The 24,011-nt window shown below is 40.5% G+C and overlaps 2 protein-coding genes across 7 annotated transcripts in view; both read left to right on the plus strand.

Moving 5' to 3' along the window:
* hcst (hematopoietic cell signal transducer) overlaps window positions 1-9,063 on the plus strand; it is a 9,374-nt gene extending 311 nt beyond the window's left edge. Inside the window, exons 1-5 of one of the 6 annotated variants that reach the window (XM_061252950.1) lie at window positions 1-2; window positions 4,817-4,876; window positions 6,935-6,961; window positions 7,139-7,270; window positions 8,480-9,063. The exon at window positions 1-2 is cut by the window's left edge and continues 311 nt beyond it. In XM_061252950.1, the coding sequence (XP_061108934.1) occupies window positions 4,831-4,876; window positions 6,935-6,961; window positions 7,139-7,270; window positions 8,480-8,523 (249 nt within the window). In that variant the 5' untranslated portion in view covers window positions 1-2; window positions 4,817-4,830 and the 3' untranslated portion in view covers window positions 8,524-9,063. The other 5 variants (XM_061252959.1, XM_061252913.1, XM_061252942.1 and 2 more) reach the window with 5 other exon arrangements.
* Window positions 9,064-19,113: 10,050 nt separating this feature from the next.
* On the plus strand, window positions 19,114-23,702 carry tyrobp (transmembrane immune signaling adaptor TYROBP). The gene is made up of 5 exons (XM_061260343.1): window positions 19,114-19,330; window positions 21,688-21,708; window positions 22,375-22,518; window positions 23,155-23,240; window positions 23,463-23,702. Exons 1-5 carry the CDS (start codon window positions 19,285-19,287, stop codon window positions 23,550-23,552), a joined length of 387 nt encoding a protein of 128 aa, XP_061116327.1. The 5' UTR covers window positions 19,114-19,284; the 3' UTR covers window positions 23,553-23,702.
* The last annotated feature ends 309 nt before the right edge of the window (window positions 23,703-24,011 follow it).

Below are 24,011 nucleotides of genomic sequence, written 5' to 3' on the forward strand. Positions count from 1 at the left end.
GAGTAAGTAAATATCTAGCTAAGTCTAAGCTGTATCAAAGTTTTGGTTGTGGATACTTCACCCTCCTGATAAACTGTTGCAATGTTGCTATCCATGGAATGTCCTGTTGGCGTACATTTCCCAAGCACCTTGGAGAGAGTGACATTTTGTGTGTCTTCTGTGGGGTGGAATTAATTTTTTTTTGTTCGTTGTGAAATAAACTTAGAGTTGGCTAGCGCATATCTCTCAATTTCCACAACCGGTAATTTTAAAATCACCTGCACACATCATTGTGGAAAGTGCTCAGACAGTAAATTAATATAATCTGGGTAAATAAATCAATAGAGATACTGTGTAATTACTGCTCCATTGTTGTTCTTTTATTGTCAACTACTATATGTTTCTGTGATGATGGTACAAGATGCCATCTAGTGGTAATACTTCATAATAGCAGACATAACAAGCAGGAATACCTAGTGTGGGAGAGCTGCTATGAATATGCGAAATAAAGTGTCTTTCCCAGGTAAATTGCCATATTCTCACAATGGCAGAGAGAGAGTCATCCAACGATTTATAAATGTTTTTAAACCACATTACATGCAATAAAATACAATGCAATTCACTTTGCAGATGAAATGCAAAGAAAAATGCAAATACACACACAACAGTCAAAAAGCAAAAAAGTATGATAAATATACTGTACACACTGTATATATAATATGTGATATGTATATGCAATAAAATATCAATCCAACATTAAAACGGAAGTAGTTATGTAACCACAAAAGTCTTAAGCATTGACTGAAATATTTATACAGGTTCCACTGCCCTGGAATTCCAGTGGAGTCTTAGACATTATCTTAGACATACAGCTTCACTGTAACACTCTGTTGGTGTGGTAGTTTCAGCGAAGAGAAGGGAATTAATTGATTGATGTTATTGTGTGGAATTACAGTATACAGTGCATCCGGAAAGTATTCACAGCGCTTCAATTTTCCCCACATTTCATGTTACAGCCTTATTCCAAAATGGAATAAATGCATTTTTTTCCTCAAAATTCTACACACAACCTCCCATAATGACAACATGAAAGAAGTTTTTTTTTTTTACATTTTTGCAAATTTATTAAAAATAAAAAACGAAGAAATCACATGTACATAAGTATTCACAGCCTTTGCTCAATACTTTGTTGATGCACCTTTGGCAGCAATTACAGCCTCAAGTGTTTTTTAATATGATGCCACAGGCTTGGCACACCTATCTTTGGGCAGTTTCGCCCATTCCTCTTTGCAGCACCTCTCCAGAGATGTTCAATCGGATTCAAGTCTGGGCTCTGGCTGGGCCACCCAATGACATTCACAGAGTTGTCCTGAAGCCACTCCTTTGATATCTTGGCTGTGTGCTTAGGGTCGTTGTCCTGCTGAAAGATGAACCGTCGCCCTAGTCTGAGGTCAAGAGCGCTCTGGAGCAGGTTTTCATCCAGGATGTCTCTGTACATTGCTGCATTCAGCTTTCCCTCAACCCTGACTAGTCTCCCAGTTCCTGCCGCTGAAAAACATCCCCACAGCATGATGCTGCCACCATCATGCTTCACTGTAGGGATGGTATTGGCCAGGTGATGAGCGGTGCCTGGTTTCCTCCAAACATGACGCCTGGCATTCACGCCAAAGAGTTCAATCTTTGTCTCATCAGACCAGAGAATTTTGTTTCTCATGGTCTGAGAGTCCTTCAGGTGCCTTTTGGCAAACTGCAGGCGGGCTGCCATGTGCCTTTTACTAAGGAGTGGCTTCCGTCTGGCCACTCTACCATAGAGGCCTGATTGGTGGATTGCTGCAGAGATGGTTGTCCTTCTGGAAGGTTCTCCTCTCTCCACAGAGGAACGCTGGAGCTCTGACAGAGTGACCATCGGGTTCTTGGTCACCTTCCTAACTAAGGCCCTTCTCCCCTGATTGCTCAGTTTAGACAGGCGGCCAGCTCTAGGAAGAGTCCTGGTGGTTCCGAACTTCTTCCATTTATGGATGATGGAAGCCACTGTGCTCATTGGGACCTTCAAAGCAGCAGACATTTTTCTGTACCCTTTCCCAGATTTGTGCTTCGAGACAATCCTGTCTCGGAGGTCTACAGGCAATTCCTTTGACTTCATGCTTGGTTTGTGCTCCGACATGCACTGTCAACTGTGGGACCTTATTTAGACAGGTGTGTGCCTTTCTAAATCATGTCCAATCAACTGAATTTACCACAGGTGGACTCCAATTAAGCTGTAGGAACATCTCAAGGTTGATGAGTGGAAACAGGATGCACCTTAGCTCAATTTTGAACTGCATGGCAAAGGCTGTGAATACTTATGTACATGTGATTTCTTAGTTTTTTATTTTTAATAAATTCTCTAAAGTTTCAAAAAAACTTCTTTCATGTTGTCATTATGGGGTGTTTTTGAGGAAAAATTGCATTTATTCCATTTTGGAATAAGGCTGTAACATAACTAAGCGCTGTGAATACTTTCCGGATGCACTGTATATAAGTGTCATCCCACTTGAGGGAGGCACAGGGCAAAGGCCCCAAATTATTTGTCTTGTTTGTTTGTTATGTGGGTATATTATTTCCACAGTGTGTTGTCTCTGTAATTCTTTGTAATTGGCTTAATGTAAAGCACTTTGAGGAACATTTTATTTATGAAAGGTGCTGTATGAATAAAGATTATTATTATTATTATTATTATTATTATTATTATTATTATTATTATTTTGCTCTATGGTTTTGGTTATGATTTTAGCAGCTGAGTTATTAATAAGTTGCAGTGGCTGAAATGTATGGCTTAGGTAATCTTTGTTTTTATGACTGTGCTGAAAGAGAGGTGTGACGATTCTAACAGCTTGGAGGAAATGTTAATAACTAGATGCTTAATGTTCCAAGTGAAGAAAGTTAGTGGTGGTTTTTCATCTGCAACTGTCCAGCTATCGCCATGTAATGTTCTAGAACACTGAGGAACAGGGCAGTTAAATTCCCATTTAGTTGGAAGATGACAATTACAAAAAAACTAAACAAAAAACAAACAAACAAAAAACAAGAAAACACAGTGTTATTGAGGTGAAATGCCACTCTTACAGAGCATCCTGGTACAACCTAGCTAAAGTCCTAAAACAATTGAGCGTTTTACATGGATGGCAACGTACAGCATTGGCAAACCAGAAATACCTGAAAGTGTCAGCCATTTCAGTGATTGGAGAGCTAATAGTGCCCTCTTATGGAGAATCTTTAGCCTGGTAAGCATGAGAGCGTGAGTATGTGAGTTACCGGGTGAATGAGTTACAAGCCAGGTAAATGAAATGCTAATCACCATCCTTATACCTTCAAATCACGCAGATGTGTTTCTTTTTAATTCTGTTTTAGATTTTATAACAGACATATCTTCTTCGCTGTCAGTTCTATACCAACGAGTCTTTTGTCTCATAAATGTCATTGGTTAAAAAAATAGAACAACCAGGTCTGGGTAAAATCCTCTTCATCTTCTTTTTTTTCCCTTTTTTCTTTTTCTGGTCTATCTTGATAAAGGAGTTAGAAAGTTGCTGTGCGGTTTTGTCGCGGTGCAGGTTTACAATGGATCGAACGACGGAAAGAATCATTGATGATAGTTCTAAAAAAGGGCTGGCTTATTTCACTCCGATGTATCACTGTTTCTAAAATAGTGGCTTCATAAAGATGTTGGCTGCAGTTCGACGGTTTTAGAGTAGGTGCATGTGGAGGCAAGCGCAGAGCAAGAACGTCACGGAATAAAAGGAAATCTCAACAGAGAGGCAAAACTAGTCAGCGACACCATTTCTTTCGTACTGTTACTTGGCAGAAGTAAGTAAGTACGTCTTTTCTGTTGTAATTAGCATATTTGACAAATTAGAAACTGTCATACGCTGCTGATGCATTAGGCTACTTTAAATCATGAATATAAATTAAATTAGCGTAACATGGCATTGACCATTTGACAATCTCGATTGATTAGGCACCTGAGCTATGTTTTAAATATTCAATACTTTTTCAAAACTGCAACTGGAAGACCTTTTCAACTTTTCCGTTGACACTATTGTCTAACTTTTAGGCAAAATATGCGTGAACAGATTGACTTAATTTCTCTGGGACTTTCTCTGGTGATGTTATAGGATATCGGAATTCTAAAATCTAAATTTCTATGAATCACCTCGAATATATAATTAATGGATTGATTGGATAATTACATATTTTGCTGAATATTGTTGCAGCATGAAAGCACACATTTGGATTAATGACTGCGGGAACTGCACATCCAGATAATTACTGAACTGTAATTTCATGAATATTCTAGATCAGTTAAGAGCAAAAAGAAGAGACCATTGTGACTTGCTTGATTTAGTAGTTTTTACACACTGGTCTTAGAAGACCAAATTTTAATTAACTTCTCATTTAGTTTGATTGTGTAAAACAATATTTTTTTTTCTGGATACAAAAACAATATGAAGTGTGTGATGTGTGTGATGTTTGATGGTTTAAGCTTTTCTTCCTCATAAAATGACTATTTGCTGCTGGCAGTACCCACATGAAAAGGGAAATATAGGGTTAATCGTCCTCATCCTGAAAGAAGCTTCCCTTCACAGCACCACCACAGTCATAAGTTATCCGAAACTGTTTTTTTCTGGGAAACCCCAGCAGTAAATGCTATGTGACCTTTTATTTGTCATTTATTTTGGAGCCAAGTTAGCTCCCCCGCCCCCTCCTGCAAAAAGTGTTGTATATATAAGTACTCTGAATGGTGTTAACAAAATATTTTTTTTCCTTTTCAATGTTTTATGTACTGCTGGTTTTAATCAAGGATCTACACAGGAAATGGATGACAATGCGCTGTTGATGTTTCTGTGCCTTTGTTTCTACAGTAAGTGTGGAACCCTCTTGCAAATCTTATTTTCTTTCAGTTGATGTGCATGTATCCCTTTGCATAAAGGAGGTGATACAAGTGTTTTAAATAATTATTGCCCGATTTCAAAACTTTCCTCCGTATCCAAAATCCTAGAACTCCCAACTACAGGCCTTTCTAAAGATAGATAACACTTTACAGCCACAGCAATCAGACCAGGTTTCAGTACAGTGACTGTATAACTCATTCTGCTACACTTTTTGTGGACCTTTCCAAGGCATATGACACTGTTGAGCATACTATTGAACAAATTATTGGATTGGATGACCTCTCTAAACTGGTTTTGTGCTTACAGGGAGAACTCAAGCTGTTGTTGCTGATGGTACTAAATCTGCCTCTTTATAAATTAATAAAGGTGTACCTTAAGGTTCTACTCTTGGCCCACTTTTGTTCACTCTTTATATAAATAACATAATCTTTCCAACATTGCATTGTAATGTCCATTTTTATGCTGACGATACAATCCTCTATGCCACTCTCAGCTCAATGTAGCGATCGCCAAAATGTGGTGTACGATCCTCATGGATCGTAAACTCGTTTTCAATTCTGATAAAACAAAGTGTATTCATTTATCAAAGACTAAATTAAAATGTGCCCCCTGTGTTAGTATTCACATTCTTCATGGTGTGCAAATTCACATGGTTGATTCTTATAGATATTTAAGCTTTTGGCTGGATGGTACACCGTCCTTTAATTAAACTGGGATTCCTCTATAGAAATAATAATAATTCTCCTGCTAATAGGAAAATCTTGTGCACCTTGTGCTTCATTGCTGGGGATGGATACCGCACTCACCATTGTGTACTTTACGATAAAGTTGGATGGCCCTCCACTGCATTGTATTTATATATATGAATGAAAGTTCCCCCTTACCTCTCGACTCTAATCAAGCTGAAGGCCAATAACTAATTTGGTCAGTCTTATTTTAAATTCTTTGCCCCTTTTTATCTGCAATTCTTTTCAAGATGCACAAGCGCATAAACTAAGATCCCTTGTCCCGTTAAATCATTTTAAGGATTTTTACACTGACTTTTTAAATTCTTTATGTAAATGCTTTGATTGAGTATTATGTTTATTGTTATTTGTATCGTGTGTCTGAATTGTATCTGTCTGTCTATATGCCTGTATGTGTTTTTTTTTTTTTTTTTTTTTTTTACCTATTATTATTATTATTATTATTATTATGAATAATAATAATACATATTACAGATTATTTAAGTGGGTGTTAATGCAAGACAGGGATGAGACTGTGAAATGTCAAACTGGAAACAGTTGGGGAGGTGTGAAAATGTGAAAATGCAGGGGAGGGAGGAGAAAGAAGACTGTGTGTGTGTTTAAGAGGGGAAGTGTGAGAGAGAGAGAGAGACGAGAGAGAGAGAGAGAGAGGAGAGAGAGAGAGAGAGAGAGAGAGAGAGAGAGAGAGAGAGAGAGAGAGAGAGAGAGAGAGAGAGAGAGAGAGAGAGAGAGAGACGAGAGAGAGAGAGAGAGAGAGAGAGAGAGAGAGAGAGAGAGAGAGAGAGAGAGAGAGAGACGAGAGCCTGTGCATGTGCATGTGTGAGCAAGAGTTAGGGTGTGTGTGTGTGTGAGCATGTGTGTGTGAGCGTGTGGGGAAAAGAGAGTGAGCAAGCGTGTGTGTGTGTGTGTGCGGCAATGTATGGTGGTATGTTGTGCAGTGGTCCCACACAGGAAAGAGTGCACACAGGAAGTCAGCAGGAAGTTGCAGTAACAGAATTGGCACACAGCCTGAAAACAAACAAGATTCGGTTTGACTCTCACCATAATGAACCCCCTCTCCCAAACACCTGTCTGATAGATGAGAAATACTCTTACAGGTTGCCATTGGTGGGCAGTTGACTTTTAGCTTTTAATGGTTATTTTTTATTTGTAATGGCCTTGCAATGCTTATGATTCTTGTGGAAAAAAAGGAAAAATGGCTGTGATGTTTTGACTGGGTCTCTCTCTCTTTCTCTCTCCCTCTCTCACTTTTTCTCTACCTCCCAACACTCCCCTTGTAAGAAATGGTACTAGCAGCAGGACAGAATGGTTTGTATTCTGTATATTCTTCCTCTTCTCCTTCATCTTGTCAGTTTCTAATAAGAATGATAGTAATAATAATAATAATACTAATAATAATAATAATAATAATAATAATAATAATAATAATAATAATAATGTAGAGTATTTCAGTGTCTTTATTTCTTGATTTTCTTCTCTGTTCAGAGTCTGAATACTGCTACAAAATCAAACCAGCCACCATGACCGGCATCATCCTGGGAGACGTCGGTCTGACGGTGCTGATCGTGGTGGTGGTATATTACTGCGCGAGCCAGCGCATGAAACGGCGGGAAGAGGGTGGGTCGCTCGCATATGCTGGGTGCGCTATATGCACTGTCAGTACACGATGAGTGGACTTCAAATACCGCATCATTGTCGGGTGTATTGGAACCTATGAACTACTCTCAAAAAGTGCATGCCCCTCTTGGTTGGCTCAGTTGCACCCGGCAAGATTAATCGAGCACAGAAAAGTAGTTAAGTCCAAAACAAATACGTATTTAAGCGAGCTCTGGTGGACTCCTATAAACTGTGTTTGAGTAGAATTAGCACTGGACGTTATATTGTGTGGTATCTGAGCAGTATGCAGTTATGACGTATTGAGCATACTGCACACAGTATGTGGCCAGCTATACTGAGCAAGAACTGAAACACATATTCCAAAATTCATGCAGATTACAGCCATAAGAAGCCCTAAGAATACAAACACGAAACCTTAAGAGTTCCATCACCAGAACTAACACAAAAAAAAGTGCAGGGGTGGGGATGCGAGGGGGAACTGAGATGGTGGGTAAATTTGTGTCTGAAGATGGAGAACAGGGGCGAGTGGCAGTATGACTGTGGGGAGTGACTATGGTGGGAAGGGACAGCCTGTCGCCATGATGTTGTGGATCAGGTCGGGTTTGAAGATTGAGACCCTGGTTTGTATTGAGTCAACATTTAGGGCCCTGCAACAACCAGGGGGGCTCCCATACTTGCTGTCCTGACCAAGCTCATTTTTTAAGTTAAATAAATAAATCGTATTATGTTAATTCACCATGCATGGTGGGAAATGTGGTTTTGTTGGTATGAGGCACTAAACTCCAAAGAATTGCTGCAATGCTGTGGCCACCTTTGTATGTGTAAAAAGAACAAAAACAATACTACAGCTAATACTATTACTACTACTACCACTAATAATAATATTAATAATAATAATGATGCTTGTTTGTTCCTTTGCACTAAATTGCATCATACAGATTAGCTAGTGAAATGTATTTGTTATCTATTTATCAGGTAGCTCTTGCGCTGTCTCTTCTTCGCTCTCTCTTTTAAGGATGTAATAATTATAAAAATGATTACATGACTATTAGGATTGTTATTATTTGTGACCAGTGCAGCGACCAGGCACCTGCTCTTTTGTATGCTGATGTATTTAATGGGTTATATTCAGGCCAATGTAAATGCTGGTTGTAAAATGTGGCCATTTTGTAAGTAAACATTGTAAAAAATGTCTGTTTCCTCCTTCAGCTGATAAGGTCTACATGAATGTCAGGGCCAATTGCCAGGCCTGAAAAGCCGCGATGATGTGCACGAAATGCGCATTAAACAGAACAAATGGAATAAATGATCATCAGCACGACATCATGCCTTCATAGATCAAAAGATAAACATCTTTGCTGAAAGGAGTTTCCAGGTAGCAGTGTGGTGCAGTGGTCAGGCTATTGGACACTTACCACAAGGCCTGAGATGAGTTGCTTTCATGTCCTGGCTGAAACCCTGCTGATGTGGACTTTGACAACAAGTACAAGTAAATGTACCCTGTTCATTTTATAATTTGGTCAACTGCACAAACCTATCACTTCTATCAAACTGTTAACTTTGTATGTTGCTCGTGTCAGACTGTAAACTGCAGGCTTCGCTGAGACCATAGTCATTATGAATATTATGAATTCACTGAATCTAAGTCAGCTCCAGAATATGGACTGCCTTTTTGCCTTCAGGATATTGTCATTGTGTGAATTTGTCTGATAAAAAAAAGAAATAAAAAGGTACTGTATATTCTTAATCAAGGCTTCACCAATTCTATTGAATAAATATGACAACAGAGACCACATACGTGTAAAATAATTCAACAAGCGGTGTTTTTGGTCACTGCTTTTTTAATTCAGGGAGTGTTTCTTTAGTTGAGTTCTCTGGGATTTTCTTTTTTAACTTGTGTGTGTTTGCTTTGTATTAGGAGTTTTTTCAGGAGCTCTGTGTCCTTGAAATTGAACACAGACCTGACTGATTTTCCATGCTGGAAAAAGGCTGGTGGATCACTTTTCAATCAGGCTGTAATTGACTGCAAAGGATTTGCAACCAAGTATTAAAAAGTGAAAGTTTGATTTATTTGTCCCATTACTTTTGGTCCCTTAAAAAGTGGGAGGCACATATATAAACTGTTTTAATTCCTACACCGTTCACCTGATTTGGATGTAAATACCCTCAAATTAAAGCTAAAAATCTGCAGTTAAAGCACATCTTGTTTGTTACATTTCAAATCCATTGTGGTGGTGTATAGAGCAAAAAAGATGAGAATTGTGTCGATGTCCCAATATTTATGGACCTGACTGTATATACAACTTGCATGCAACTTCTTTTCTCAATAGTAGGCAGGTAAGCTGTTTTGGGTACCTGTAGATATCTTACTTGCATGCCCAGAGATTCGAAAGGTCAAAAGTCAGATTGTGATCGGATCCAAAATGTACTGTAAACTTTGATGCTTTTTTTTTTTTTTTGTATTGTTGTATTCAGGGTATTCTAGCTGCCAACTGTGGTATGCTAGTTTGAAAGTTGATTGTACTCTTCAAGGGTTCTGATTATCTGTGTTTACACTAGGACTCGGAACTGTACTGTCCTCTCAGGTCCTCTTAGCAGTCATATTTGTGTTTGATTTGCACTTCATAGTACGTCGCTCTGGATAAGAGCGTCTGCTAAATACCATGTAATGTAATGTAATGCAATATCTATCACCCATCTATCAGATCAACCTGTAACTTAATGATCACTGCATCTGACAATGGTTATGTATTACATTTACTTTGAACCAAGCTGTAGTTCTAATGTTGGCATTGCATAATAGCATCCTTAATATTCCATATCCCTAATCCTTAATATTCCATATCCATGGGTTTTTGTTGAACTGTAGTTACATTCATTTAGGCCTTGAAATTAGTTTTAGCAGAATTAAGTGTATATAATATTTCAAGGGGTATAATGTATAATGACACCAATAATTAAGTAGTTAACAGACCACAATGCCAAAATGAAAACAGAATGCATTATTATAATGCATTCAATAGGATTTACAGTAAAGGGGAAATGTTCCGTATTGGTATGTGTAGTGTGATTCTGATGAAAGAAGAAGCAAACACAAATTTAGAACTGTTCCGGAAACTGTTCTCCATTTTCTCCTTTGTCCTCAGTGCACCGCCTCCTCCACCTCAGTCCTCCTTCGCTGCTAATGACATTGCAAATTTTTTCAATGAGAAGGTCACAGACATCTGTAGATCCTTTACAACCACCGCCGCCCTCTCTGTGCCCTTCCCCCCCTCTAGGCCCATCCCTTCCTTTTCTACTTTCTCCCCCCTTACAGACTCTGATGTTTCTCAACTCCTGCTCTCCCACCACCCTACAACCTGTACCCTTGACCCTATCGTCTCTTCTCTTCTCCAGACTATCACACCTGACATTCTCCTATTTGTCACCTCCCTTGTTAACTCCTCCCTGTCTCTGGCCCTCTCCTCTGTCCTCATTCTTCTAGATCTCTCTGCTGCCTTTGACGCTGTGGCTCTCTCCTCCTGTCCACCCTGTCAGCAACGGGTATATGTGGCACAGCCACAGGAGTTCCCCAGGGCTCAGTCCTAGGCCCGCTTCTTTTTTCTCTTTACACTCGTTCCCTTGGCACTGTGATCACTGCACTTGGGCTATCCTACCACTGCTATGCGGATGATACCCAACTCTTCATCTCGTTCCCACCATCTGATACACAGGTTTCTGCCCGTACCTCTGCTTGCCTGAGTGACATCCAGAGCTGGATGGACAACCAACCACTATCTAAAGCTCAACCCAGGCAAGACTGAAATGATATTCATCCCTGCTAATACCTCTCCCCACCTGGATCTCTCCATTTCCCTTGGGAATACCACACTCATGCCATCACCCAGTGCAAGGAAGCTCGGTGTGGTGATGGACAGCAGACTGTCCCTTTCCGAGAACATTGCGGCGGTGACCCGGTCATGCAGGTTCTTCCTATACAACATACGGAGAATCCGCCCCTTTCTCACCCCCTACTCGACCCAGCTCCTGGTCCAAGCGATGGTTCTGTCCCGCCTGGACTACTGCAATCCCCTCTTGGCTGGCCTCCCAGCGTCCGCCATCAGACCCCTCCGACTTATCCAGAATGCAGCAGCTCGTCTGGTCTTCAACCTTCCCAAATACTCACACGTCACCCCCCTGCTTACTTCCCTCCATTGGCTGCCTATCATGCCTCGCATCAAATTCAAAACATTGGTGCTAGCCTTCCAAGCAGTTAAGGGGTCTTCCCCAGCTTACCTACAAAAAAATCATCAGACCCTACACCCCTGCCAGACCTCTTCGTTCAGCCTCCACAGGCCGCTTGGCACCTCCCCCTCTCCGAACCTCCACCTCACGCAAACTGAAGACGCACCTCTTCAAGCAGCACCTCTCCCCATCCCTCCCTACCTCCCTGTGAACCTTAATTGTTGTCTTTGTGATTTACGTAGTGTTTTGGTATTTTTAGTTAGCTAGGTAAGCAGTATTTGGATAGTTAAGTTTGGTCACTTCTGCTTTGTTTGTTTATTTGTTGATTTAAAAAAAAAAAAAGAAAAAAAGAAAAAAGATTGGCCCTGGTCCTTATCTTTGTTGTACGGGTAGCAATTGAAGTTGTACTTCCCTCTAGGGTCTTTCAGCGCACTTACCCCTGGTTATGGGTATGCACTTTGTTGTATGTCGCTCTGGATAAGAGTGTCTGCCAAATGCCATTAATGTAAAAGAAGCAAATAACAATTTTGTGAGCTGAGAAACACTGCCACCTTGAGGCTAAAACCGACTATTATTTTAAACCAAATTATGTTTATCCATAAATGGCAGTTCTATTGAGTTACTACTAAGTTCTCTACTACTAAGTTAAACAACTCCCTTAATAGCAGAGAACCTTTGACCTGAAATGTTAGCAAACAAAGCCAGGCTTTCTGCAGGTTGATAGCAGATCCTTATCAGCTGGATGAACTTCGGTAGTGAACATGAAAGAGTGAGCAAGCTAAAGGAGCGATACGAGATGAAAGAAGTGAGTGAAAGTTGAGCTGTATCAGATTTAACATACAGCCTAGTTACAGCCTCTCATCATGAATTTACCTTACAGGATGTTCACTGACAGGCTTATTTTATGTTTGTTGCTAAAGGTCATTACAGACGTTCCGCGGAAACCTTACAGTAACGCCTTGACCCCTATGAGACATGGCAACCCCACCAATGCTAAGGAATGGGCAACTCCACTGCACGGCATGGCAACCCTACTGAGATTGCTCATTTTCCTCAGCTCCGTCATCTGGTCACTATACAGCATGTTAACATAATATAGCATCAGGTAATGAACTGGCCATTCAGCCCAGCAATGCTTGCCTTTTCCTACCCCGAAGTGTACCTAGTGCCTAGTTTGCCTAAAAGCTAAATAGAATGTAATGATATATTGAGCCAGGTCTAATGGTTAAATGTTAACTGGTTAAAGGTACAATAGGTAATCTCAGACTTCTAAAGGTCAAGAAGGGAAATGCAGCAACAAACAGGCTCAAACCTCAACACTATTTATCCCTCCCCTTCTCTGTGAACGCACTGACGTTGAAACGGCATTGGCTGTGGCAATTAGAACCAATTTTCAACCAATGAGCTTGAATGATTGTACAGCAATTCGATGTTTTGGCACAGGCTGCTGGCCCATCAACTGTATATTTTGAAATCCGAGTGTAAGGACTATAAACACAGGCAGGGAGTGACTCAACGTGTCAGTGAGCCTTTTTCAATGATAGGAAGGGATTCACAATGGTCTTGTAACAATGTTATTGTACCTTTAAATATGGAATGTGAGGGATGGACATGTGAGAATCAGGAACCTGGGTAATGTGTGTGTAGGGAGGAAGGAAGCTGGGACAATCTGTGTATGAGTGTGCAGAGTTTGGAATCTCCCCAATGGGTCTGAGTCGAAAATAAGTACAAGGCACATTTGGACAGCCCAGCTCTCACTGCTATTCTTAAATGTGTTTAAAAGCAGCTCTTCACAGCTCTGAGACAGCTTCACCACAGACACAGCTCTTCAGACATTCACACTTCTCGGCAGAGCTACGCTCAGTATAGCAGCAGTTCCATGTAACACCTGTATCATGATCTTCTCGCACTTCCATCTGGCACCTGATCTTTACACAAGCCTTCTATCGCATCCCTTATAATCATTTCTCACTTCTGTCTTAAGACTTAATTTAAGCTTAAGCAATAACTTTACAGATGTAGCCTCAAAATGTAGCCATAGTTTTACTGTGTGAACTAGACTTGCTGTTCGTGGCCATGGATGTGTTTGTATTTGTTAAAATATCCTTTATCCTTCCACTTATTGTACTATATGCTAGCTTCTGCTAAATTGTGTAATGCAGTGCTACGATACTGGTAATGTCCACTGTGATTGCTTCCTGGGTAGTGTATGCAGCAAAACAATTGTTTTATTCATGTAATAAGACTTTAAAAAAAAATGTTTCTCTCAAGTGGAAAATACTAGTTTGTTTTCAATTAATTTTTGCTTGTCAAGTTAAATTTTCTTACCCCATTGGGAAATCCTGAAATTAGTAAAACTATCTCACCTCATTGGCAATATTTTTCTTATTTAGCAAAAACCTGAAGTAAAATTTTAAGTGTAAATAAACATTGAACAAAAAGTTCGGAAATTTGTGTTTGGTAGATTTTTCTCTGTTGTAACAATGCTTCTTGGCAATACATTTTATACCGTAGAAAAGCCTGTTTATTTCCCTTTTAAATGGTGCCCCATTTGTAAGGAACATGCATTTGTGGGATGAGCAGCACAGCTGAGTAGGTGGGTAGCGCTCATGTAAAATTTGCCAAATCTTCTCTGCCAATGCCAAACAGCTTATTCTGCTGTTGCCATTGACTCTTGTTAGGCGTTGTTTGGGAGATTGGATGATTGAAGTCTATCAGTAACAAAGAAGAAACAAGTCATATTTGGCAATTTTACAATTTATTCATTGAACAAACAGTCAGGAGCCTCAGTAGTGTGTGGAAGAACTATACACAGCTGGTCACCAGCCTGGTCACACACTGCTGTGGGATGGTATTCCACTCCTCAACCAGGATTTGTCACAAGTCAGCCAACGTGGTTGTGTTGGTCACTAGCACAAACAGCACGCCCCAGCTGATCCCATGAGTGTTCAATCGGGTTGAGGTCAGGACTGTTCAGGTTCCAGTACAGGTGTTGCCGACACCAGCACAAACGGGCCTGACGCTGAAAGGCAGTCCTCCTGGCAGCCCTATGAGCCCAGAGATTGGCTGCATGCAGTCTGTTCCGGATTGCCGTGTGCCATATTGTCCTGCAAACCTTGACTGCAAATCTGCAAATCTCACTCCAAATGATGCCGTAACTTGCTTTTGTGGAACACCAGCTTGAAGTTGCCCTATCGCACAGCCCTATCGAGATCAGACAAACGTGGCATGCCAATTCTTGGAGCAGACACCAATTTACCAATTGACCACAGCCCATGCCCACAGGTGCTGCCAATCAGGCACCTGATTGTCAGCACCTGGGGGTACCGGAAGCTCAAAACAAGAGTCAATAGCAACAGCAGAATAAGCTGTTTGGCATTGGAAGAGACATTTTTCATGAGCGCAACCCACATACTCAGCTGTGCTGCTCATCCCACAAATGCATGTTCCTTACAAATGGGGCACCATTTAAAAGGGAAATAAACAGGCTTTCCAATAGTATAAAATGAATTGCCAAGAAGCATTGTTACAACAGAGAAATAACTACCAAACACAAATGTCTGAACTTTTTGTTTGATGTGTATAAGACTAAAATACCTGTTAAAGGCCCACTCAGTAATTCTGGTTGCTAAAAAAATGCTCATGGGTTACTACAAGCAAAAAGACGAAGATATGGTAGGATAGTTTAGAAATGTTGTACTGATAAAAATAACAGTAAAGATCCTCATAAAAAGCACATCAAAAGGAAAAATAATTCGTTCTGTGGAAATTACTGAGTGGGCCATTAAATACTTTTTTGTTTTTACAGTGTATGGTATAGGAATAACAAAGATTGTCAAACAAAGGTTGCAAGTTGCCATATAAATGTTATGGCCAGGAGAACAGAGGAACCAAAAGCAGACAGGGGTGCAGAAAAATGGCAGGTTTAATTGGCTGATGAAGGCACAGACAGAGCGTCCACAGGGGGTCAGTCCACATAGGCAAAAGTACAAAGGTTGATCCAAAAGCAGAGTCCAAAAAACAAAAACCAACCGGACAGAAGGGCAAGGGCTCGGGAAACAAGGGGACTAGAACCGGGGGAAGGAATTGGGGAATTAAGGGCTTGGGACTAAGGAACAGGACAAAATGAACTAGCAAGGTGCAAGTGAAAAGGACAGGTATAAATACACCGGCGAATGAGACAAACTAGGCGTGGCATGGGAGTGAGGGCGGTCTAACAAATAAACATCAGGTGAGACAGGTGTTAATACAATAACGAGGGGGAAACAAAAATGCGGCCTGGATTCACAAAGACACATCTAATACAAACGGACTTGCACAGAATCAGGAGATGCAGAGATACGGAGAGACAGATGCGAATACTTTGCTGAAACTAAGGGAGTAAGTGCGTTAGTAAGATGCGTTAGTAAGTTAGTTAAGTGATTTAAATTACAAATACCCAAAACTAGTGAATGTTAGTTTGTTAGTTTGACAAACATATTTGTGTGTCAGTATAATTAGTACTGTACAAATTATATGTTCGTTGGGATTAGTATATTAGTGCTATGTACAAACATGAAATGGAGAGAAAGCAGGAAGTAAGGAATGCAAAATTGGAAGGAAGGTTGAACTACCGTAAACACCCGAATAGTGGGGCATTCAGACAGGGGAGTGACTGGGTTTGTAACCATTCAGACTCAGACATCACAGGGGAAGACGAGTCATGAATATAAAAAATAATAAATTATAAGAATAATGATAATAAACAATGATAAACTAACAGACAGTACACAGGAACATAACAATAAATGGATATTGTATATATTTCTAAAAATCCAGCTATGTTCCGTACCTTGCATATAAGGCTGTTTGCAAAGCATATCGATGTAACATTCTATTACAAAAGAGGAAACAAGCTACTTACTCTGGGAAAGGTTAGATTCTTTTTACGATACCTATGTTAATTATATTTTACAATATTATTTCTCCTTTAATTTGTCTTGTTCAGTAAAAATAAAACCCCTTTCCATTAAAGCAATCTAACGAAGACAAAGGCTGAATATTCTTGTTCTCAACTTGACTATTTTTGTGTTCTTCTTGAGCGTTTGTCCTCTTATCAACGATAGGGACGGAGTGTTATGATCCTGATTTCTTCCTTTCTCCATTTCATGTTTGTAGATAGCACTAATATACTAATCCCAACTAACATAGAATTTGTACAGTACTAATTCTATTAAAACACTAATAGGTTTGTATAACTAACAAACAAACTAGTTTTGGGCATTTGTAATTTAATCACGTAACTAACTTACTAACGTATCTCCAGTTTCAATTCTGTTCTGTAACGCCTTCCTATTCTATCACTGATTACTTGCTTAGTTTCATGAAGTGTTCGCACCTGTCTCTCCCTTATCACTACGTTCCTTAATTCTGTGCAATTGTCTTCTCCCTAGTCCGGAGCCGTTTGTTTACATGTGTGTATCCAGTCCGCATTTTCGTTTCCCCCTCATTATTGTATTATTGCCCGTTCATGTGTCTCATCTGATGTTTATTTGTTAGACCGCCCTCACTCCCATGCCCTGCCTCGTTTGTCTCATTCCCCTGTGTATTTATACCTGTCCTTTTCGTTGCCCCTTGCCAGATCGTCTTGTCCTGTTTTTGTGTACCAAGCCCTTGAATTCCTTCTCCCTCGTTCTAGCCTCCTTGTTCCCAAGCCTTTGCCCTTGTAGCATTCTGTCCTGGTTTTTCTTGTTGGTTTTTGTTTTGTTTCTGGATTTCCTGTTTATGACCCCTGCCTGCTCTTTCGACTCTTCTTGTTGGATCACACTTTTGGACCTCTGCCTTATTTGGACTGACCTCCCAGTTTTAGAAGTTAGCCTCTTTTTGGTTTCAACATCCCAGTGTCTGCGCATGGTTTCTCCGCTCCACCGATCGGAGTTTGTGAATCAATCCTTTTTTAATTTAATTACGTTTCCTTCCTTCTAATAATGAGTGACTAATGTTATAAAGTGTCAATGCTTAGGTAAGGGATTACTCTACAAATGATTCCAGCAATTCATGGCAAAAGGACACATGCTATCGATGACATTCCTCGTCCGTTGATGACTGAGAGAATGGCTGAAGTTCCCTGAAGTCACACAGGCTGATGTGGTTGGAAAATATAATGTATGGAAAGACTTAAAGGAATGTTTCTTTTTAAACATCCTGTATCCGAAAATGGTGTCGCCTACTCTTTCCTAAAGAAAATGTATTTTAAAAATGCCTTTTTATAAATGTATTCAAAAGGGGGCTATCGCCATTTCAAAATGTTTAAATGGGATTTGCCTTCAACACACTGTAGGAACATAGCGTTGAACAAGTACCTTCATTCTTGGGTTCTTCCACTGTATAACCTGTGGGGGGATTTAACCACAGGTAAATCAACGGACATACTTGGTATGTATGTTCCGTCATACCAGTGAAAACGGTGTGGGTACGATTGTAACAAGAACAGAATCCCCTGAGAAGAAACTTATCAAATCACAACAAAACTGCTTCAATAATGTATATTTATGACATTATTATTTTATCTTAAAAATGTTAGATTATTAGATTGAATAATATTTGATTAAAACACATATTGTATTTTTTAACTTGGGGGAAAACAACGGAGATCTTTATATTTCTGGAAGAATATTAATAATCTTCTGGAAAAATGTATAGTGAAATAGAACCATTGACCTGATTTCTGGTAGACTTAAATGTGTGCATATGAAGCTGCGGTCTGGGTTGGTTTCTGTTTTTATTTATAATTCCGGCCACTGGTATATAGGACAAACTACCAGATAAATGGAACACCACAGTTAGTCAAAACTGGGGTGAGATTTCAAATGAATCATTATAGTCATCACTGGTACTTTATTGAAATTAGTTTGTAAAATATTTCATGGGGCAGTATTCTTTTTCAAATGTGTGCCCCTATGGTGTCCATGCATCCACTGTCCATGCATCTATAATATCTGTTAGTCTGTATTAGTATTAGGTCACTAATATCTGTTAGTCTGTATTTGTATTCGGTCACTAATATCTGTTAGTCTGTATTAGTATTAGGTCACTAATATCTGTTAGTCTGTATTAGTATTAGGTCACTAATATCTGTTAGTCTGTATTTGTATTCGGTCACTAATATCTGTTAGTCTGTATTAGTATTAGGTCACTAATATCTGTTAGCCTGTATTAGTATTAGGTCACTAATACCTGTTAGTCTGTATTAGTATTAGGTCACTAATATCTGTTAGCCTGTATTAGTATTAGGTCACTAATATCTGTTAGTCTGTATTAGTATTAGGTCACTAATATCTGTTAGTGAAACTGTAGGTGTGTTAAAGAATATATATATATATCATATATTATTATTTTCTTTATTTTTTTATTTTTAAGTGTAATTTGTACACAGCTCTGACTTGTGAAAAACAAACTGCTGAGCACCCATTTTAGTGTACAATGTTGAGAGAGAGAGAGAGAGAGAGAGAGAAAGAGAGAGAGAGAGAGAGAGAGAGAGAGAGAGAAAGAAAGAGAGAGAGAGAGAAAGAGAGAGAGATAGGGGGGGGCAGTGTGAAATTGAAACTCACATGCACACTTCCTCTGCAGTCTACCCTCTACCCTGGCAGGCATCAGAGCACAGCTGACCAGCGACCCTGACAGGAGCAGCTCTCTCTGCACTCCTCAGGAAGGTGTGGAAACCAACCCCCAGCCTGTCTCATCTCCTACAGAGGGAAGAAGAGCCTTCCACCTCCCTCTCTGCTCCCTCTCTCGCTTGTGTCGGCTGAAGGATGGGCAGGTCTCTGTGCATCACGACTCCATTTGCTGGGTTGTTTGGTGAGTACACAGCTCAGCTACATGGGACACTACAAGACGGTGTGTGTGTGTGTGTATGTGCATTGTGTATGGGCAGTTCTCTGGTTGTGCAAACATTTCTTAAACACATTCCATCCATGGCATTTTAACTGAAATACCACATTGTGCGTGTTCGGTTGTACTGTAAGATGAATATTGCTAAAAAGCTGTCAGTGTGGTGATGTCTGTTTTGAATTAAGCCTCTACCTGCATTTACATGGGCGCAGCTATGTTTTGCTATGATCCAATTGTCAAAACGTATTGTCAAGTCTACACGATGTTGGTCTACACTATAAGTTTTTGATGCTTTGAACCATGTTGACCTTTACCAATGCGCTCAGCCCACACCACTGCCACACTGCTCACCCATCCGTATACAGTATGTAGAAAATGCACTGCACTGGAATACCTGACATAAACATTCAGCAGTGAATGGGCCTGGAGTTCCCAAAAACAGCCTGTCATACATTAACACTACTGATTTGTGATGGCTCACATTCATTGTGTTCAAAAGGAGACACAGATATGCAAACTGCTACATTTCTCAAAGGAAAACATATTATCATGTGACTGCCATACACATTGCATGCATCTTCCATACATTTTCCAAAACCATTTGTATCATTAATATAAAAATTAAAGAACATTTTTAGTTTTAGTTTTAGTCATGTAGTTCTTATATTTTGAGCATACTCCACAAATTCTAAATCAGCAATGCATTTTACTTGTAGTTCCTTTTTTGCATGAAAGTTCCATGAGTGGCCAAGCCATTAGCACAAGTAGAGAAGTGATTCCTCTCCTTAGGGTGTGTGTGTGGCTGGAGTGGAGAAAGGAAATAACTAAAGGAGAAGTGAGTGATTTAGATGCTCGTGTGCATGACTTCTCCCTGGAACATCCAGTCATAAACACATTTGTACCACCACTCTACGTACATTTTCTAGGGCTAATAATCCTGGCAAAGCGGCTTCTCTGTAATCCGCCAACAGGCAAAACTGAGGACTGATGTCAAAACTCCAAAAAGGGTTGATGCGGATGCAGGTTTTTGTTTAAGCCCAGCAGTATGACACCTGATACAACTAAATAAGTCATCTTGGTCTTCATTGAAGACCTTGTTGAGCAGAATTGGGTGTCTTAGTGCTGGGCTAAAACAAAAACATGAGAAACCTGTGAGAGAGACAAACATCAGCTTTGTGCTCATATATTGTCGAAACAGAGAAAGTATTATTTCACCACATGGCCCACCCTGGTATTCCTTTTGTAAGTGGGGTAGAGCACTTGCCCGGGGTGAGATTTAAGATTTGCCAGTCAGCCCCTAGCTACGTGCAACGTCTTTATTTTGAAGCCGAATGTCGTCAAAGTAACCAGCTGCAAGGCTTTATGTGTAATAACAACTTTATTCTGTTTGGACGATTACATTTGCCTGATTTTGAAAGCCATCTTCATACTGCCTCTTTTCATCTTAAAATTTTACATAAAATATTTGTGTGTTCTGGGACCTGTTAATCACTCTGTGTGAACCTGAAGGAATGTGGTGTGCAACTACCTTGTGCTTGGTGCCAATTCCTCTTTCATTACAAAAATAAAGAGTGTAATTCGTGAAGGTTAATAACGTCTCTGCACCACATTACACAATACATTTAGGAACGAACACTGGATACGCTGTCTACATTTCATGAAGCAATACTAATCTATGCAACACTCGAAAATACATTATTTTTTCCAGGACAGACAACAAAAATCTGGGACAGTCCCGGAGAATCCAGGACGGGTGGCAACCCTACCGCCAGTAGATGGAGAGGAAGTTAAGTATGAGGTAGATTCGGAGGAACCAGAGAACCAGGGGAGATATGAAAATAAATGTCCTGTTAGTGTTTTATTTTGAGCATTTAATAACAACCTGTCGTAATCTGCAAGCTTGGCTCAACTCTTCTGAAGAGCAAATTCATCTTTGACATGTTCAGCACCCGCAGTCTTAGTACAGCAGTGTTATGGCGGCATTGGCAGGAAATGCACCGGACAAGCGTTTACAAGTAAAGCCGTCTCTGGTCCAAAGCATGCATTTCCTCAGGAACTAGTCCACAGCAGAGGCTGCTCTGCGGTCTGCCAGTTCATCCGGTCCCCATCTGGCCGTACTCGACAGTGACTTCCATCACGCTCAACGAGGCTGCTGTTGAGTTTCATTTTCCTTTCTCCACAGCAGGACCACCTTCTCTTCCACCAGGTTCCACGCTGAAATTCGTATTGTAATGTTTGTGAGAGAGTTTGCTCGTGGTGTTCTGGTTACAGTCAAATGAATGTTTGCTTTGTATTTATTTCCAATCTAAATGTTTCTTTTTCAGGTCCTGTGGTGGGGCAACAGGGTATGTATGCATTTTTCTTAAAATGATTATACAAATTGTACACTGTGGAAAATGCCTAAGGAAAGCAGCAGTGCTTTCAGACGCCTGTGCGTCTTCGCTCTCAAGCGGGGAATTCACGTAGCGACCCGGGTACTAAAGGCAGCCTGTCGTAGGTCTACTTCTTGCCATTTCATCTTTGAGAAGAAAATAAAATGTATTCAGATTCATAAAAGTCATCAGAGTCTGCTTCAGCACAGTGTAAAGGTACCTCCCACTAGCCAGCTTAATATATCATTATTTTGATTATTTAATTATTTCATTACAATTGATTATTTAACCCTTTGAAGCCTATTATTTTTTATTATTATTATTTTTTTAAAGATCATGCCATGACTGTCCTACTCCTATTGTAAGCCAAAATTGTTGTTACTTGCTACCAATTAATTTCAGAAAAAAAATAAATGAAATGATTGGATAGGAAAGATGGCCTGCTACCGAATGTGCGGGCAGTACTTAAAGTGAGTCAGAAAAGAAAATGAAATGGCAAATTACCTGTTGCTCATGGTGCCTTCAAACAAAGCAAAAAGAGGATGTTAGTGCATTAGTGCACACATAACATGACAGTGGAGTTGTAGTATTTTATTTATGGCTGGTTTTGTTCCCTTTCTTTCCGCATTGTTTCTGCAGACTGCCGGTCTTGCATACACCTGGAGATAGGCACTGTGGTGGGCATCATCGTGGCTGACATTGTCCTGACCCTCCTTATCGCCCTCTCTGTCTTTTTCTTTGTGTCCCGCCTGAAGAAGAGGACTCGGCTAGAAGCCCTGGAAAGTGGGTAACACCAAGTCCCCCCCCACACCCAATCACACAGGCACACACACACACACACACACCCACCCACACAGGCAAGCACATACACACACACCCACCCACACAGGCATGCACACACACACACACCCACACACACAGGCATGCACACACACCCAATCACAAGGCATGCACACACACACACACACACACACACACCCACTCCCACAGGCATGCACACACACCCACTCACACAACATGCACACACACACACACTCACACAACATGCACACACACAGACACTGGCACACATACAGCACACAGAATGACACACACGCACACGTACACACCCCCTAGAGCATAGGTCAACGAAAGTTTTCCATCTAACACTGTGTGTGTGTGTGTGTGTATGTGTGCATGTGTCTGGGCTCAGTCATTTGAAAATTTTTGTAAAAAAGAAATTGGAATGATTTATGGGAGATTTCTCCTGCATGTAGTAACGAGAAGACAAAAAGCATGTATTTGCAATGTGATTTGCTTTTCAATGTGATTTTGCATGAGCCTGTCCTTTGTGAAGATGAACCGGTTTTTATTGTGTATGACATGCAACTCCTGAACCAGAGAATATTTCCATGACCTCTCTTCTCTTCCCTCTACCAGTTAAAGAGAAAACACAGTCTAAAACACAGGCCAAAACACAGGCTATGTCTACGAGAAAGAAGCCAGAAGCAGAGTCTCCCTACCAGGTATATTCACCTCCCAGAAGACCTCACATCACAGATTGTATCATTAACTTCCAGCGTGTGTCTGCTTGGGGTGGATAAATCATGCACTTTGGCCACAAGCTCTCGGAATTAAAGTCCTACCTTTGTGACATGTGCGTGTGTGCATGTATATGTGTGTGTGCGCGTGTGTTTTATGTGTGTAAGCTTGTGTGCTGATATGCGCATGTGATTGGGCCCTCATAGGAGCTTCAGGGGGTGCAGGACGATGTGTACAGTGATCTCAGACAGTTCCAGAAACAAGGCCACTCCAGACCAAGCGTCAAAGGATCCTGAAGCTCTATTGGCCGCTCCTTCAGCTGGCGTGGCTGCTTTCAAAGCACACACACTCCAGCTGTGTGACACTGTCTGTCTGTCTCTCTGTCTGCAGCCTTTGCAAAGTATGAAAATACAAATGCCATGGTGAACCTGTGAGTATAAAGGCCATGTGGGGGGGGGGGGGATGTTCTCAGGCCAGATGTTTCATAAGCTCTTGTGAGGTCTGGTTTTAACCCTTTTGAGGTTTTTTTGGAATGATGTTTTCGTCAACATTCTAAATCAGTGTTCTAGAACGTGCTTCCTTTAATTCGTTTACTTTTATTTAAGCTCGGAGACGCACTGAGAGCAGGTGCCCTCTTTTGCAAGTATGCTGAATGTATGTATAAATACAATGACAATTTGAAAAAGAAATAGCAAGATTAACCGTCGTGATTGCTACACCAGAATTATTCACATATTCGGTCACCTTTCACCAAC

This window comes from Conger conger, chromosome 1, assembly GCF_963514075.1.
Source record: "Conger conger chromosome 1, fConCon1.1, whole genome shotgun sequence".
NCBI classification, from domain to species: Eukaryota; Metazoa; Chordata; class Actinopteri; order Anguilliformes; family Congridae; genus Conger; species Conger conger.

What these genes read in the sequence shown, in the direction of transcription:
- tyrobp (XM_061260343.1), top strand. Translation starts at nt 19,285, where the DNA reads ATGGGCAGGTCTCTGTGCATCACGACTCCATTTGCTGGGTTGTTTG. An exon ending in TCCATTTGCTGGGTTGTTTG is followed by an intron (nt 19,331 to 21,687) that starts GTGAGTACACAG and finishes TTTCTTTTTCAG; the next exon opens with GTCCTGTGGTGGGGCAACAG. An exon ending in TCGGCTAGAAGCCCTGGAAA is followed by an intron (nt 22,519 to 23,154) that starts GTGGGTAACACC and finishes TCCCTCTACCAG; the next exon opens with TTAAAGAGAAAACACAGTCT.